The following is a 16,386-nucleotide window of genomic DNA, read 5'->3' as shown; positions in this document are numbered from 1 at the left end:
GTTCCATTCAAGATTTCTTCCTCTTGCTCTTATAGAGCTTTTCCTTGCCACTTTTGCCATTGGGGATGCTCATGGGGGGCTCGGACCCAGATTTTTTTTCTGTAAAGCTGCTTTGTGACCTGTTGCAAAAAGCGCTCTATAAATAAACTTTGACTTTTGAAGTATTATTTTTACTTGAAACATTAAAAATTTTATGAAATTGCATTATAGATCTTGTCTGTCATGTGTTAAAATTATTTTAAACACATAGGGATTTAGGTACATAGGTAATTTTATTAGTAATTTTTCCCAAGACTTTTTCATAAGTATTGCTAAAGAAACATTAAATGTCATTTGGAAAGATTAAGTGGGAGAAGTCCACAGTTGAGTGAAATCTCTTTATATTTTTGATAAATTTGGCTAAAATAGTAACAGCTACATGGGTTACAAAAGATTGTGTCAGTGGTGTTACACAAGAAATGTGGAGCTATTTTAAATTGAAATGAAATGACAACACAAATGAAATATTTGTAGTTTCCCACATACAATGTGATTTTGAAACTGAAGTGAAAGTGCATAATATTTTAAAGCTGAGATTTTAGTAATTTTATCTGTATTGTTACAGTCAGTGGTGTCATAACTTTTCTGATGTTGTTTGAACAGTACTGATGTGCACCTGAAAAGCTCACACAAGAAGCCAACAAGAGCTGAGAGAAGCTCAGGGAGAAACACATTGTGGCTAAATAGAAACAAAACTAGAACCATTAAAGGGCCTGTATCATGCACAACCAAAAGGTTCATCACAGATAGTACATAAACATTTTTCAATATATTCACCAGTCCATACAGTTCATATATGGAAACTAAGCTGCTAAAACATCCTGTTTTAAATCTGTAGTTTTTGTGATGTCACAATTTGGCTTGCAGCAGTTTAGCTCTGCTCATTCATGCTAAAGGAGTGTTTTAGCCTGGGTTACTTTTTAAATAATGCATAACACAGGGCAGCCAATTAGAACAGAGGTCATTTGCATATATCAGTCATAAAGGCGCAGTAGCAAAAACAGCCTGTTTTGACCAGCCTGTTTGGGATAAAGGGAGATCAGAAAATGGTCATGCTAAAAATAAATTACGTTTTTGGTACATAAAGCCACACATATGTTTTAAGCAGTCTTGAAGGAGATAAATTAAAGATATAAGAAGAATGTAGGATATGGGCCCTTGATACACCACTGAAAACTGAAATAATAAAAAAAACTGAATATCAACAAAAACTAATGAATATTTCAAAACTATTAGAGGCCTAACTCTGGTCTGATCTAATGAAGTCTTTGGTCAGACTCACTAATGGAGTTTGTATATACTGAACGAATGCAACTCTGATGATCCACGACCTCCTGTTAGTTTAAAGCAAAGCTTCACTTCATTTAAACAGACAAAACAGAGACTTTGTATTGAGTGGATTTGTGATTTAATGCCAAAAGAGTTTAAGGAAGAAACACATTTCATTTTCAGTATTACATTCTTTCCATGCTGTGTTTATTGCATATCAGGCCAAACAGCCTCGACCATGGAATGTCTCTTATAATCGTGGCAGGAGACAAAGGAAGCGTTTGGGACAGTGCACGTGGGCCGACTACACGTAGGCTCAGAAGGGTTTTTTGGACACCTTCATGCATTCTTACACAGGAACAAAGGGAACTGAATGAAGCATTACATAAAAGAGAACATGTTGCTTTCTAGGGTCGTATGGCTGCTAGTGGTCTTTACTGGAATGTCACCAAACCACTGCTTCAGAAAACTGGACTGAAGTAGAGATTACACAAGAGAAAAACCTCTACACTTTGGTCAGCTTAAAAGAATACATCCTCACATCTTCCTATACTGTATAATAAATAAAAATAAATCCCAATTGGCTATACACACATATAGTAACAGAAAGTGACAATAAAAAGCACCTTTTCTTAACAAGTCTTAAATAAAATAAATGCACTACAAAAACTGCATACGCTATTGTGATATGCAAAATATTCCAACATTTATAAAGAAAAACAAAGCCAGTGAAAAATATACTTTGCCATCATTTTAGCGAGCTTTTGCTGCTTGCACAAAAGCAAGAAATCAAATTTATCTCAAAACAGATACAGTACATTTGCTAAGACACATTATTCCAACATCCAAAGGGAATATTTCAAGTTTTATGTTGAAAACACTTTAAAGCAGGGGATGTCAGAAAGTATCAACTTACAAAATGTGCTTCAAATACAAAAAAAATATATGAAGATGGACAAAAATGGTCATAACGTCCAGTAATTCTAGTTCCTGTGAAAATAAGAAAAGTGAAAAATTAGATTAAATTCTTAAGACATGTTGCATTACGTACTGTGCAAAAGCCAGAGACCACCCTTCATTTATTAAATTATTCTTTTTTCAACAGCAAGAAAAAAACAGAAAACAGAAAATGACTCAGAGGCCTCGACAACCAAGGCCCAATCCCATTTCACCCATCGCCCCTACCACTTAGCCCTACCCCTCAATTTTATGCATTTAGGCATTTAATATTGTCATTATATGCCGTTACCTGTGCCTCCTTGTACAGTCATTATTGCACCGCCACTTTCATCTCAGGTTATAGATATTATTCCTGATTGTTGTATTTTTCTATTATATTATATATTTATTCTTCCTGTTATATTGTTTACACCCTTATTACTATTACTGTCCTGTGTTGTGTGACTGCTACTGTCTGCTAAATTTAAAGTATCTATCTATCTATCTATCTATCTATCTATCTATCTATCTAAGGGTAGGCTGTGCCAATTTTTGTTGAGATGGGGGGGGTAAGGTGAAGTGTTAGGGCTACACGGCCCTCCAAACATAGGTTTTTCAGAGGTATTTAGTGTGTCCACCTTTTATCTCTATTACAGCTTCCATTCTTTTTTCTTTGCTTTCAGTTTTTCAAAGAAATCTGCAGGGATATTTTTCCACACCTCCAAAGTTCAGTCTTAGAAGTTCATTACATTTTATGCTTCTCACAATCCAAGTTATCACAAACACATTCAGTGATGTTGAGGTCTGGACTCTGGTAGTGATTAGTCCATTGTTCTGAGAACACCAGCAGCTTCTGTGTTGCAAATTTTCATGTTTTTTGTTTATTTTCTTTTCTCATTAATGACTTCTTGGCAGCTACACATCTTTTGAGATCTATATCACTGAGTTTCTTATGCAAGTGGATTATCTTTTTATCTAATCTGCTCATAAATATCTCTTGAAAAATGAACAACTTGTACTTAATGGCTACTTTGACTGGAAATAAAGTTGATTAAACTAAAAAAAAATACAAAAAAATGTAGGATATGGGCACCACTGAATGCACCACTGAAAAACTGAACAACATCAAAAACTAATGAAAATTTCAAAACTATTATAGACCTAAATCAGGTCTGGTCTAATGGCGTCTTTGGTCAGACTCTGTTAGATCACTAATAGGGCTTGTGTATACTGAACTAATGCAACACTAATGATCGTCTTCTTGACTGCTACACATCTTTTCAGACCCTGTTGAGTGCAATTGGATGCAAGCGGCTTATCATCTATCTAACCTCCTCAGAAATATCTCCTGAAAAATTAACAACTTGTCCTTAATGGCCACTTTGGCTGGAAATACATTTGATTAAATGAAGGGGGGTCTCTAACTTTTGAACAGTATTATAGTCACTGGCCACCTTTCCCTTTTCTTGTAGCTCCACCTTGCTGGTGTACAGTTAGAGACTGTAACCCATCTGCTGATGCACAGTTTGTGTTAGTCATCTTCTAGCCCTTCATCGATGGCCAGTTTTTAACCACATAGTTCTGGGTGGTTGACCACTCTCAACCCAGCCGTGACAATGATGTATTTAAAAAAACCGCAGCACCGCTGTGTGTGACACACTCATACTAGCACCACACACACTACCATGTCAGTGTCACTGTACTGAGAGTGATCCACCCCCAAGTAATATCTGCTTAACAGTGGACCTGTGGTCAGAAACTGACCAATGATGAATCAGATGGGCTACAGTCTAGACCTCTGAAATTGTGTCATCATATGGGTGTCAACCTCATATTAGGAAGAAAGCTGGTTCTCTCTCTGACTAAAATGAAAGGCATTTTAGAAAATCTTAGTTACACTGCGTTAAACAAAAATGTTTCGAAGCCGATATGTTTTGCCGAACATTTTTCCTCGGACGCTACCAGATCCCCTGAATTACCAGGTTGTTAAGGAGCTGAAATATGACAATACATGCAAGTCAACACTGCTGTGCACTGAACTGGCATCATAACACTGGCAACTGTACACAAACCAGCAAGTTGTATCAAAGTTTTTGTTAAAGTTTAATAGTATACTTACTTTTTCTCAGGCAATGTAATTTCAGTGCACAGGAGCATTAGCTTGCTCGTATCATGTATGTAGTATTACTCGCATTTTGACTGCTAAACAACCTCCTGATTCAGAGGATCCAGTGACAGACAGGGGAGAATGTACACAGGACATGTTCTTGTGTGACTGCAATCCAGGAGTGAGCTAAATAAGTTACCCAACTCAAATGTTACTTTAGTGAACCCAGTTAAATTACATAGGGACAAAACTGATGAAACATTTTAAGCAATAAAAACACTGTTTTCACCTGGTTATCCTGCAGTTTCTGGTCTGGACGTGATGGCCGCTGTAGAAGACCTCACAGCGCACCACGTTGTTGGAGAAATCCGACTCAGGAACCAGGAAATTTGGGTTAACTGAAACCTACAAGTGTGCCAAAGGAAGCCATAATCATATTTCTGTTAAACAGGCTGCCTCTCCATTAGCTATTCTTTAAGCGCCACTGTTATTATGAGTCTATATATTACCGTATTACTGATATATTTTAATTAGAAACAATGCTGTTCAAAAAGCAATTACTGGTCACTTTCCTGTATTTAATATATTTTGTCGCTCTCCAAAAAAAACATGTATCTCCATTTGTTTTGATTTTTATTTTATCTACATCATTTGAGCAGAGCAGCTGTCCTTGATATTCATTTCATGATGTGTGGCACAAGAAATGAAATAAAAAACAGAAATGCTCCAAAGTTGCTTGTAATAAAATCTCTTTACATTAACTTACACCACACATTGGTGGACGGTTCTATTGGTTTTATTTCACTGAAAACACTGATTCTAAGCTTTTATAGTGATTCCAAAATGAAAAAAAAATCTAAAAATGTTTAACTTTCTCACCTTAAGTATGTAGTTCCCGGGTGGGACATCTGTGATGTCGATCCACTGGCAGTCGATGTTGGCAGCGTAGGTGTCATGGCAACCAGGGCTCAACCCCTACAGCACATAACAGAACTGATCATTCCACAGATTATCATCATGTTCAGCAACAACAACATCAGTATCAACAGTACATCTCAGCCTTATTCTTACTTAGCATATTTTTAGTAATTTTACTTATTTAATTACATAAAAACAAATTATAATACATTATTTCTATTGAATAACTTCTTGTGTGATGTAAGTGATTCCAAACTTTTGCTGAGTATTGTGCCTGTGTGTCTGTGTTTACTGTGCCTATGCACTGTCCGTGTTTGTACCTGTGTGTGTGCAGTGCAGGCGTAGCGTCTGCGGAAGCCTGGATCACAGCCAGTGTCCTCCAGACAGAAACTGGCTTTATGGCCCTCTGCCACCTTACGTCCAGTGGTTACGTCCAACAGGTCATAGTGGCTGAAGGCATCCATGCTGTGGTAATGCCTATAGAATGAGAGAGAGAGAGAGAGAGAGAGAGAGAGAGAGAGAGAGAGAGAGAGAGAAGGACAAAGAGGAAGAGAAACAGACAGATGGAAAGAGAAAAAGAACAGAAAGGGAAGGAGAAAAAAGGAAAGCATGCAAAAAGAAAAAATACGAGACAGAGAGAAAGAGATAAAAGGGCATACAAAGAGAACAGAAAAGGAGAGAGAGATCAGAAAGAATGAGAGAGAACGAGAAAAAGAGAAAGCAGAAAGAAAGAGAAAGGGAGAAAGGGAGAGAAAGAGAGAGAGAGCAGAAATAGAGGAGAGAGAGAGCAGAGAGAGAAGGAGAGAGAGATACAGAGAGAAAGAGAGCAGAGAAAGCAGAAATAGAGGAGAGAGTGCAGAGAGAAAGATGGAGAGAGAGACAGACAGAGCAGAGAGCAGGGAGAGAGAAAGAGAAAGAGCAGAGAGAGAGAGAGATACAGAGAGAGAGCAGAGAAAGAAGAGAGAGACAGAGAGCCCAGAGAGAGACAGAGTAAGCAGAGAGAGGAGAGAGATGAAAAAACAGCAGAGACAGAGAAGGAGAGAGAGAGATACAGAGAGAGCAGAGAGAGTAGAGAGAGAGGCAGAGAGAGACAGACAGATCAGAGGGCAGGGAGAAAGATAAGGAAAGAGAGAGAGAGAGAGCAGAGAGGGAGATAGAGAGGGAAAGAGAGAAGGAGTGAGAGCAGAGAGAGAGAGAGAAAAACAGAGAAAGAGCAGAGAAAGAGGGAGAGAGAAGGGTGGAGAATGGAGAGAGACAGTAGGAAACAGAAGTATTCTTGATATTTCCACTTAGACAGCAAATATTTACATACCAGTATTGAATTAATACTGACCATATGTTTTGTTCAGCAGGGCTTAAATAAATGCTCTGTTTTAACACTGTAGATTGTTCATTTAATTTTGCTGGTTTTCACTGGCCTAACCATGCTCCACCCACAAATGCAGTCTTTCATAGCAACTGTTGCGTGATTGGACAGAAAGTTTACAGAACACTTGTGAACATTATTCGAAGTTAGTAACACACTCCAAAGTTAGGCGTCTTGGCAAAAACTCGTGCGCACTTTCTTGCAATCATGGTTGCTACAACAGATTTAGCAACAAAATAATACACTTGCGGGCAGAGCATGGACAGGTCACTTTTGGAGTTAAATGGGTTTTTGCTGCACTCGCAGATGTCAGTCTAACACAGCTGCACATAAAAGTCCACTCAGTGCACTGATGTGTCTGATTCTGCAGTCTTTCAGAACCAGTAGAGCGAAAGCTTTGCTACAGTTGAACAAGCAGCACTTGTTACAGCTGAATACTCACTGATGACAGCTGTGCCATTCCCACTGGTGTCTGGGTTTGAGGGGCAGGAAGTCCGTGGTGCCGAGGTTTCGGACCTTCTGCGGGAAGCGTAGGAGAACCCTGTAGTCAATGTCCCTTACTGTAGGTCTATATGCTGACCTTAGAAAGAACACACAACACCACTAAAGGATGGATGGACAGGTGGAGGCAGAGCTGAATGGACAGACAATGGATCTTGATGTTCTTGCTCAACTAAAATAGAGTAATCTATGCATAAGTGTTCATTTCCATCGGATACTTATTTATTTGATATTGTCATATAGTAGCCTCAGCATTGTTTAATGGCCAGAAAGTGAAAATAAAAGTGAAATGTTAGTTATACGTGGCACTATATAGTGTTATAAAACAGTACATAAGGTTTCATGGGACTGGTAGTGAGGTATTACACGGCAGGTGTTGTGAATCATTCATAAATCCATTTATTCAAATTGCACTACTTTCTTTTGCTCATTTAGAAGGAATCCACCAATGAGTGTAATGGATGCGTTATAAATATGTTTTGAGCTGCGTTACCATGGCGATATGGTGCGTAAAGAGCCTTTATGTATTGCGTTATGAGTGCATAATGGATGCGTTATAAGTGCGCCTTGAGCTGTGTTACCAGAGTAATATGGTGCGTAAACAGCGTGTTCTTTGTTGTGCTATGAGTGCGTAATGGATACATTATAATAAGTACGTTTTGCGCTGCGCTACCAGGACGTTATGGCGCGTAAAGAGCGTGTATTTCTTGCGTTATAAATGAGTTTTGAGCTGCGTTATAAATGCGTTTTGGGCTGCGTTACCAGGGCGATATGGTGCGTAAAGAGCGCGTTATGTGTCGCGTTATGAGTGCGTGATGTTATTTGTTGCGTTATGAATGAGCTTTGAGCTGCGTTACCAGGGCGACATTGTGCAACAGCGCGTTTTGTGTCGCGTTATGAGTGCGTAATGGATGCGTTCGTTATATGCACTTTTTGAGCTGCGATATCAGAGCGTTACGGTGCGTAAGAAGAGCGGTAAGTGTTACGTTATGAGTGATGAGCACGTTACGAGCTGCGTAATGTGTGCTGGGAGCTGCGTTACAAGTTGTGAGTTCTTACCGCGCGAGGCAGTTCTCCTCCGCCGCGCACCGGAGCGCGTACATCTGCATGCGCTGCACGTAGGATCCCGCCTGAATGGAGTACGGGTCCGGCACGAGGTCCGGCAGGCCTGCAGACAGGGACACACGGGGACGGACACGTCAGTGCACGCGCCTAAATAAACTCTACCTGTCCTTGTTGATGCCATCCGGAGGTGCAGTTCTCACCGTGGTGGAAGTATCTGGTGCCGTAGCCGGTTCCGGGAGGAGGACGGCGTGCGCGCGGGACGCCGCGTGGCAGAGGGGGTGGCGGATACGCGTTGTAGAGCACCGCGTTCCTATGTGTCTTCAGCGGGTTCCGGGGGTCGTCGCTCACCATGTCGTCGCGTGCCACGCTATCCTCGTCATTCCTCGTTGTCTCGGCGGTTATCGCAAGCGCCTGCTGCCTCCCGGGGTCGTCGTCCTCGCGAACTGCGCTCGTACTCGCGCTCGCTCTCCCCGTCACGCCTCCGACGCCAGAATCCTCTGCTGTGAGGCCGGGGCTCGAGCCATTTGACCTGCGCACGCCCGGCGCACCGGCACTCTCGGGCCCTCGCCTCAGAGGCGCCGCTGGTCCATAGCGCCGTCCGTGCGTCCCCGAGGTCACTTCCTGCACCGCCGAACCGGAGCCGGACGAGAAGTGGCGCGCGGTTTCGCTGCGGCTGCTCACGTACATCCGCGACTCGGTGCGCGAGCGCGTGGGCGCGTGGTATTCGGAGCCTGTGCTCAGCAAGCTGTACACCTGCCCGTTGTTCTCCCATTGGACCCTGTGCGTCCAGGGACCACCGAGCCGCTCGCGCGCCTGCTGGCCGATGACGAAACGCACGAGACCGTGAAGGGCAGAGAAGAGCAGCAGGACTGCGAGATTGGCCATTTTAGCACCAGAAATGATAAAAATAACAAATGGAAAGTTTTTCTCTGTAATGAAGGCAGAGCAGATGTGCGACCCCTCTGCGCTCTCTCGGTGTCTCTGGAGCGCGTCAGCGGCATGAACTGACTTTCCTCACGGTAACTTGAAAGAGAGAGGAGGAGGAAGAGAAGGAGGAGGGGGCTGCGGCTCACTTATCAAAACGTGCGAGTTTACACACACGCATGCACACCAGCTTCATTTCAGCATACTGTATTTATGTTTATATTTATTCCAATGATATACAGTGTATACACACACTTACTGTCGAGATGAATAGTTGTAAGCTGCTGTCATCACTGCTGAAGGGTGAATTCCAAAATTTTCTGCATAATTTTCCAAATGTCTGCATAATGAAATGGTTAAAGTGTAGACGAAGTCATTCAGAGTGGTGTGACTGAAATGCTCAGTTAAAGAGAAATGCAGCAGGTCACAGTCTTTCACAGAGGTGGTGATGGGAACCAGACGTCTGAAGAGTTTAATGCCTTTTGAAGCTACATGAAATGTCTATGTTGTCTGAGACATTTTTTACAACAGTTTTCAGAGTTTTACCCTAAAATCATACATCATCTAAACCGCTTATCCTTATGGGTCGCGGGGGGGTGCTGGAGCCTATCCCAGCTGTCATTGGGCGGAAGGCAGGATACACCCTGGACAGGTCGCCAGTCTATCGCAGGGCAGACAGACAGACATACACATTCACTCACACACACATTCACACCTAGGGGCAATTTAGCACGTCCAATTGGCCTGACTGCATGTCTTTGGACTGTGGGAGGAAACCGGAGTACCCGGAGGAAACCCACGCAGACATGGGGAGAACATGCAAACTCCACACAGAAATGACCCTGGTCGCCCGACTGGGAATCGAACCCAGGCCATTCTCGCTGTGAGGCAACAGCGCTACCCACTGCGCCACCGTGCCGCCCGTTTTACCCTAAAATGTATTTTGAAAATCCATTCATGGTGGAGAAGTACAGTCTTAAAAAAGATGGTTCCTCACGTGTTCTTTAGTGAAGAAAATAGTTTTATATAGAACCATTAACACTCAAAGAACCCTCTGCGTGATCAAAGGGTTCTTTGCATGGTGAAAGTGTTCTTCAGATTGATGGAGAATATACTGGTTCTATATAGCACCAAAAAGACCATAGAACCTTTTTTGGTGCTGTAAGAACCAAACCCCATAACACAGGACCACTTTCGCAGCCCTTGGCCTGATTGTAGAGCCGGTGTCAATTCAAGCCTTTAACTCCTCGCCATCCATCTGGCATGGCACCATAGGCTGCTGGATGTGCTTCAGTTGCCTGACTAATTTGTAGGGGGGGGGGCGTTGTCTCCCTGGCGGCCGTTCCCTCCTCTGCACCTGCTTGCTGCCATCTTCCCGAGGCCTGTTTGCCTGCTGACCGCCACCTCTGTGGGCACTGAGCCTTCAGGTGCCCCAGCTGCTTACAGATATGGCATGGAAACTGTCATGGGAGTTTTACACTTTTGTCATAGAAGTTCACAGGGAAGCTCTGAAGCTCTGAAGACAACATTTTTTTGCACTTATATTCAGGAAAGCTCTCCTTCCTCTACAGGGCTTGGATTGGATAGTAGGATCCTGAATCCAGGATCAAGGATTGGCTAGTGACATCCACTCGTGTAGTGACAGAGTGGTAGGTTTACACTAGATAATGCTCTAATTAGAATGGACTACCATGTGTATTATGATAAAGAACACACAGAAACCAATCGGAACACAGCCAATATGCTAATAATCCAACTGATACCGATGTTTGAACACATGTTCAGTATGTGATAATGTCTTAGTAGAGGCTAAACAATATAAACGAAAACGCGTATTTACTTTGCTCTGCTTTAAGCTTTAGCTATAGCCGCTTTCCTCCCATCTCCGCCAGAAAACTTTTCCTCAGAAGTAGAACAGTTTCTTGTAAAATGTCTCTCAACGACTGTTGTACGAGGCTGAAGTCGCTTCTTATTCTCCAGCTTCTTGTTCGAATTTACCCGTTCCACCTTAAATTCTAACTGAGGCGCCGAATGTAAATGCGGCACCATTTAAGGTGGAACGGGAGAATTCCACCTTAGAGAAGAGAAGCAACTTCAGCTCTGCCACTTTTTAGTGTTTGACAGTCTCTCGTTGCAGATTAAACTTACCAGGAAACCAACTGCGCTGCTTATAAATGCGAATAACGCATCGTTGCTAGGTGACCTGCAGTCTGCACGCCGGTTCTCAGTCGTTGCGAAACAGGGCTTTCGCGCTATGTTGTATCTGTACAACGAGACCAAAACCGAAGTTATAAAATCACTAAAGAAAACGGGTAGAATAGCTGTAACGTGCTGCGTGGTCATCCACTACCACTGGATCTTATTTCACCGTAACTGCGCATTTTATCGCAGATGAGTAGCAGCAGCTTCTCATGCTCCAAACAAGAGCAGTCAGTGAGAGCCTTCTAGTTCACTTGCCACATCACTTCCATTTGTTTTATTAAAAAAGATATTGGAAGTAAATTCATTATGGATCATTACAAATACTTTGCTTTAAAAGTACCAAGTGACTTTAAATAACAATAACACCGAGTCACTTAGTCACTTTAAAATGTGTATTGTCTCTATATTCTGTGTATATTTTGTGTATATTTAATATATTTCAGTTGGTTTTTCTTGAATTTTTATTTTTACTTATTTACTTTCTGTAGAGTGATTATCTGAGCCTCACCACAAGCATTTCAATGCATAAATGTCGACATGTTGTGCAAATGACAAATAAACTTGAAACTTGAAAAAGATGCATTGAGCTGCATCGATAATCGTTTTATAATCACATCGCAGCCCTCTGAATCGTAATCGAATCGAATCGTGAGGTGCCTAAAGATTCCCACCCCTAATACATATATATATATATATATATATATATATATATATATATATATATATATATATAAACACATTATTACATGTTTGAAATGTATTTTAACAGTGCAATTGAGTTTTGTAACAATTTAAATAGCTTTTTTATTTATATTAAGTAAAATGCCTTACTTACAATTTTGAGGTTTATTGGAAATTATTTGACTTTAATACATAACTCTTAAAAGTATGGAAAACCAATTAAATAAATAAAAAAAACAGGTTAAAGAATCACAAGATGCAACAATTCAAGATAAAAACTGATAATCAACATGAAGTCAGTATCAGGACTACAGTGTAAACAGGAAATACACTGAGGGACAGCTACACATTCGCCCACAAGGTGGCGCTGCAAGGCAAGTAATTGAAGTAACAGTACTTGAGGTTTGAGCTGGTATTAGTGCCACTGATTCAGCGATATGTTCATTAACACACTGTTAACTACAGCCCAGCTGATTTCAGAACAGCACCTATGAAGAAGCTACCCAGTAAACAATTGAACTCTGAATGAAGGGAACATGGAAACTTATTAGATATGCAGGCAGGAAGGTTAAATACTCCACCTGTCAGGAACTTATAAGTAGAATAAAGTATTTCTAGGGTTTATTATAAGGCAAATGTAAAATCCACAGATTTTCTAAAGTTAATTAAATGTTTAAAATGTAAAATATAAACAAAGGCAACATATTCATAACCATTTCATGTAATAACTTTATGAGAGCTTTTAGAGGCATTAAACTCTTCAGACCTCTGGTTCCCATCACCACCACTGGGAACAATTCTGACAAAAGTTTCTCTAAAATGGAGTATCGAATGACTCCAAAACGTTTACTTATGCTGAAATTTAAAAAAAAAAACCTTTAATGCCTCAAAAAAATGACCTCACCGTAAGTTATACATAGAATGGTTATAGTACACTCAAACACTGCTTCACGATAGTTTTGAAATAAGGTTTGAGCCTAAAACGTATTACTTTTTAAAGTCTAATCATGGCGAGGAGACACAAGTTGGGCGCTGTAAGACGCCCAACTTGTGAAAAAATAGTCCCCCCACACTTTTTTTTCGGATGTACAACTATTTTATCATTACCAACAATACACATAAAAACTCAGTAGATGTGTAGACTTACCAGTCATTTTGAATAGTACATAAAATGGCCATATTTGTGTTCGTGACCCCTGGTTCCTACCACCACCACTGTAAAGATATTAGAGTTTCTCTACAATAAACCATTTCACATCAAACCACTCTGAATGGCCCTGTTTACATCTTAATGATTAAATTATACAGAACTTTTGGGTCACACTTTATTTGGATGGTCCGCTATAGGATGATCTACAGATACTTATATTATTAACAACCTTTCTGATGATACTTTGACTTGAAAGTTGTGTGTAAAAGGAACTTTGACTTGAACTAGGCCTACGAAACGCTTTCGAAGCTGCTGGTTTAGAGGAAAACCCCTGCAGGAGTGACCTCTGTGTGTCCAGGCCGCAGAGCATGTGTCACATGTGCTTCAAAATACCTCAAGTGTCCTTATAAGCCAGGAATATCACCAGCCAAGTGGTGGAGGGGCTGTTCAGGGGGGGATGACTGGGTTACACTTGCAAGCCAAATAGGGCAAGAACTCAGCGAGCATGTGGTGTGTAAGATGAAGCTACAAGGTGATCCTTTCCCAGAATAAACCCAAGAGCGCCTCCTCCGTTTGGCGGTATAAGAGCGGCGAGTCCGTGGGAACCGTTTGGCTCAAGACACCTTCGCCAGGACAATAACATACAGTTTAGGCGCCAGTAAGTATAAAACATTACATTGAGTGTTTGATTGTGCATCTGAAAGGTGAAAATAAGAGTAAAAGCAAATCACAAGCAAAGGTGTTGCTGCCTCGACGTTTGTAGTAATAAAAAAAAGTTTGTAAAGTTGTTGGAAATAAAAAGTGATCACAGTGTCTTGACCGCGTTGGTCCATGTTGTGCTCCTAAACCACTTTTGCTGTTAAATAAAAGTTGTTACAATAAAAAAAGAAAATGTTCCCCGTTTGCTGCTCCCGACCTCGAGCTAACGTTTCTACACTTTGGAATTATTTCATTTTATGAATAGGTATCCTGAGCTGCACTGATCTTTGCCTCTTGGGCGATTTAAACGAAGATGGTCTTTATCGGTTTGAGCCCAAGATATCCCAAAAGGAATATACCTCGCCCTCTTTTGTCTTTACACCCGAAGCCACGTAGAGAGAAACACTATCCTTCAAGGAGTTTCCATCTAAATGGTAGCGACCTAAGGGGCTGAAGGTCACCTTTGCTTTCCTTCTGATCATGTGGGGGACCGTTATGTCAGGTGAGAAAAATGCTGTAATGTTCCTCAAAGGACCTGCTCTTCTTTGGCATTCAGCATCGTGGGGAAAGTTCTAAAGGCGGGATTTTTCCTTTTCACACCCGTTTTCAGAAAAGCCCGCCCTCCTGCACTTGGATTGGATAATGGGATTTGGCCCCCGGAGCTAGTATTGGCTGGAAATGCTCACTTCCTGGACTGGGATTGGCTACTCTTAAGCAGTCCACAAACGGACCAATCGTTTCACAGGGGGGCGGGGTTTTCCGGAATATGGGTGGGGAAAAAACAGCGCGTTTAAGCGTCGTGCGTTCTGAACAATTCACCGTGAAGCAGGTTTGAACTGTTTTGAAGAGTGTGTGACTGTTTGCTAGTGATAATAATATGTTACCTTTGCTGGTTATTAGCCTAGCCGATTTACTAATAACATCGCGAGAGGATAGCGTATTGTATGACTGCGCGCGAATGTGATAGTTTAAAGTCGAGTCACGTGCTCTCACTACCATAATATCATCGATTGTCAGATTTTGTGTTTGCGTTTGCTCGTTGAGGGGCGAGATGTGCACGTGACCTTGTCCACTCGTGTTCCCGAATAATTAACTGGAACGTGTGACTCAAATTCCGTAGGAAGTGCTGAAACAGGTCACAAGAGGACTTTTAATCTGTTTCGTGTTACCTTGAAATGTCAGTGCCCATCTCTCTCTCTCTCTCTCTCTCTCTCTCTCTCTCTCTTTTTATATACATTTATACAAGCTCAACATTCACATATTAAACTGAGGAAAAAATATAAGACAAAACATTGGGATTTAAATAAGCTGAAAAGCTTTAACACAGCAATGGATTTACAAAATCACTAAATCACTAAATCACTAATCACTAAATTCACTAATGTTAGATAATCACATTATGTCACATATATATGTACAAAGGTCATAGGCGAAGGTATTTATCTGGTAAATTTCATCTTAAATATTTTATAGCTATAATTATGATCATTTTTATTATAAAGCACTCATCAGGGTTAATAAAGGGTGATCAAAAAGTCATAAAACAGTGGCTTTTAAGGGAATTTTTTACCGGTCTTTCTTTAGATCCAGAGATCAACCTAAAGCAAGTAGGAAAACAAGTGTTCAGTGGATTCTGTGGCCCCTTTGTTGAGCTGCCCACTGAAAGGTTACTAATGAAATGGATTTATGACATATTAGACATATTATGACATATCACATTTCTTATCTACTATAGTCAGTGCACATCTCTCTGACTCTCCCAAACAGTGGTTACACATGGCATCTACTGTAGATTAGATCAGCATTTCACCATAATTACTGTAAAAGCTGGATCATCTTCAGTTTTAGCATATGTGGATGTTAGCACACTACAGAGAAAGCTCAAAGTCACTCTTGTGTATTTCATAACTACCACTGAGGCATATATTTCTGGTGATCTGTTGGCAATGTTTTCATTTCAGTTGGCTTTACTGGCAAGACTGCTTTACCAAAGCAAATGCAAGGCCTGATTAAAATAATACATGCTGTCACAAAAGGGGTGGCTAAGAAAATAAGCTACTGGGCTTGGTTAATAAAATTAATTACATTACACAAAGCATGTCCAGATTATTGCTGTTAAAACCTGGTCAAGACTGTACATGCCCACTATGCAATACTATTATTAGCCTAAAAATTGTTTAAATGGGCCAGGGCCCATGTTGGGTCTCTGAAAAAGAAACAGTCATGCGACAAATGCAGGAAATGTCCCCTCACACATTTTCAGCTGCGCATACAGCTCCTGCTGTTGTCCATCTATGCCAGTTATGAGGGTTTGTGACAAGTCTTCAGCTCATACCAAGATCCCCCTATGCGACAGGTTCTGAGAAGCCAAGTAGAGATGGCAAACTAGTAGTGTTTGTTCCTTCTGAACGGAACTGTCATGGGTGTGGAAATCATTTATCATATGAGACCTGTGAATGGGGCCCACAAGGGTGAGGAGAAGGCAGCGTCCCCGAGCTCAAACCAGTTATCACCAGACTTGGCAAT

General features: G+C 41.1%; 2 protein-coding genes across 6 annotated transcripts in view; one reads left to right on the top strand and one right to left on the bottom strand.

Moving 5' to 3' along the window:
- Nucleotides 1-1,440: 1,440 nt before the first annotated feature.
- On the bottom strand, nt 1,441-16,280 carry loxl5b (lysyl oxidase-like 5b). 4 transcript variants are annotated; one of them, XM_036556804.1, is made up of 8 exons: nt 16,114-16,280; nt 9,388-9,468; nt 8,405-9,227; nt 8,199-8,307; nt 7,081-7,218; nt 5,593-5,749; nt 5,234-5,329; nt 4,640-4,759 (listed from the first exon to the last, which is right to left on the bottom strand). In XM_036556804.1, the coding sequence occupies exons 3-8, from the start codon at nt 9,087-9,089 to the stop codon at nt 4,640-4,642; spliced, it is 1,305 nt and encodes a 434-aa protein (XP_036412697.1). In that variant the 5' UTR covers nt 9,090-9,227; nt 9,388-9,468; nt 16,114-16,280. The 4 variants fall into 4 exon arrangements, with proteins under 4 accessions (XP_036412699.1, XP_036412700.1, XP_036412697.1 ...); XM_036556806.1 differs by lacking the exons at nt 9,388-9,468; nt 16,114-16,280 and adding an exon at nt 1,441-2,298 and having other exon boundaries at nt 4,644-4,759; nt 8,405-8,649; XM_036556805.1 differs by lacking the exon at nt 9,388-9,468.
- cplx4c (complexin 4c) overlaps nt 13,375-16,386 on the top strand; it is a 67,690-nt gene continuing 64,678 nt past the window's right edge. For both annotated transcript variants that reach the window (XM_036556812.1, XM_036556811.1), the window contains exons 1-2: nt 13,375-13,819; nt 14,126-14,362. The gene's annotated coding sequence lies outside the window, so the exon portion shown is untranslated. The remainder of the gene's footprint in view (nt 13,820-14,125; nt 14,363-16,386) is intronic.

The sequence above is a fragment of the Colossoma macropomum genome, unplaced genomic scaffold, assembly GCF_904425465.1.
Source record: "Colossoma macropomum unplaced genomic scaffold, Colossoma_macropomum, whole genome shotgun sequence".
Taxonomy (NCBI): domain Eukaryota; kingdom Metazoa; phylum Chordata; class Actinopteri; order Characiformes; family Serrasalmidae; genus Colossoma; species Colossoma macropomum.
The sequence above is the reverse complement of the archived record's forward strand: the minus strand, read 5'-3'. Positions and strand labels throughout refer to the sequence as shown.

Bases quoted from the DNA above. Each gene is read 5' to 3' on its own strand.
- loxl5b (XM_036556804.1), bottom strand. From the start codon at position 9,089: ATGGCCAATCTCGCAGTCCTGCTGCTCTTCTCTGCCCTTCACGGTCTC. The intron at 8,308-8,404 runs GTGAGAACTGCA...CCCTGTCTGCAG, and splicing joins CACCAGATACTTCCACCACG to GCCTGCCGGACCTCGTGCCG. The intron at 5,330-5,592 runs GTACAAACACGG...TATGTGCTGTAG, and splicing joins CCTGCACTGCACACACACAG to GGGTTGAGCCCTGGTTGCCA.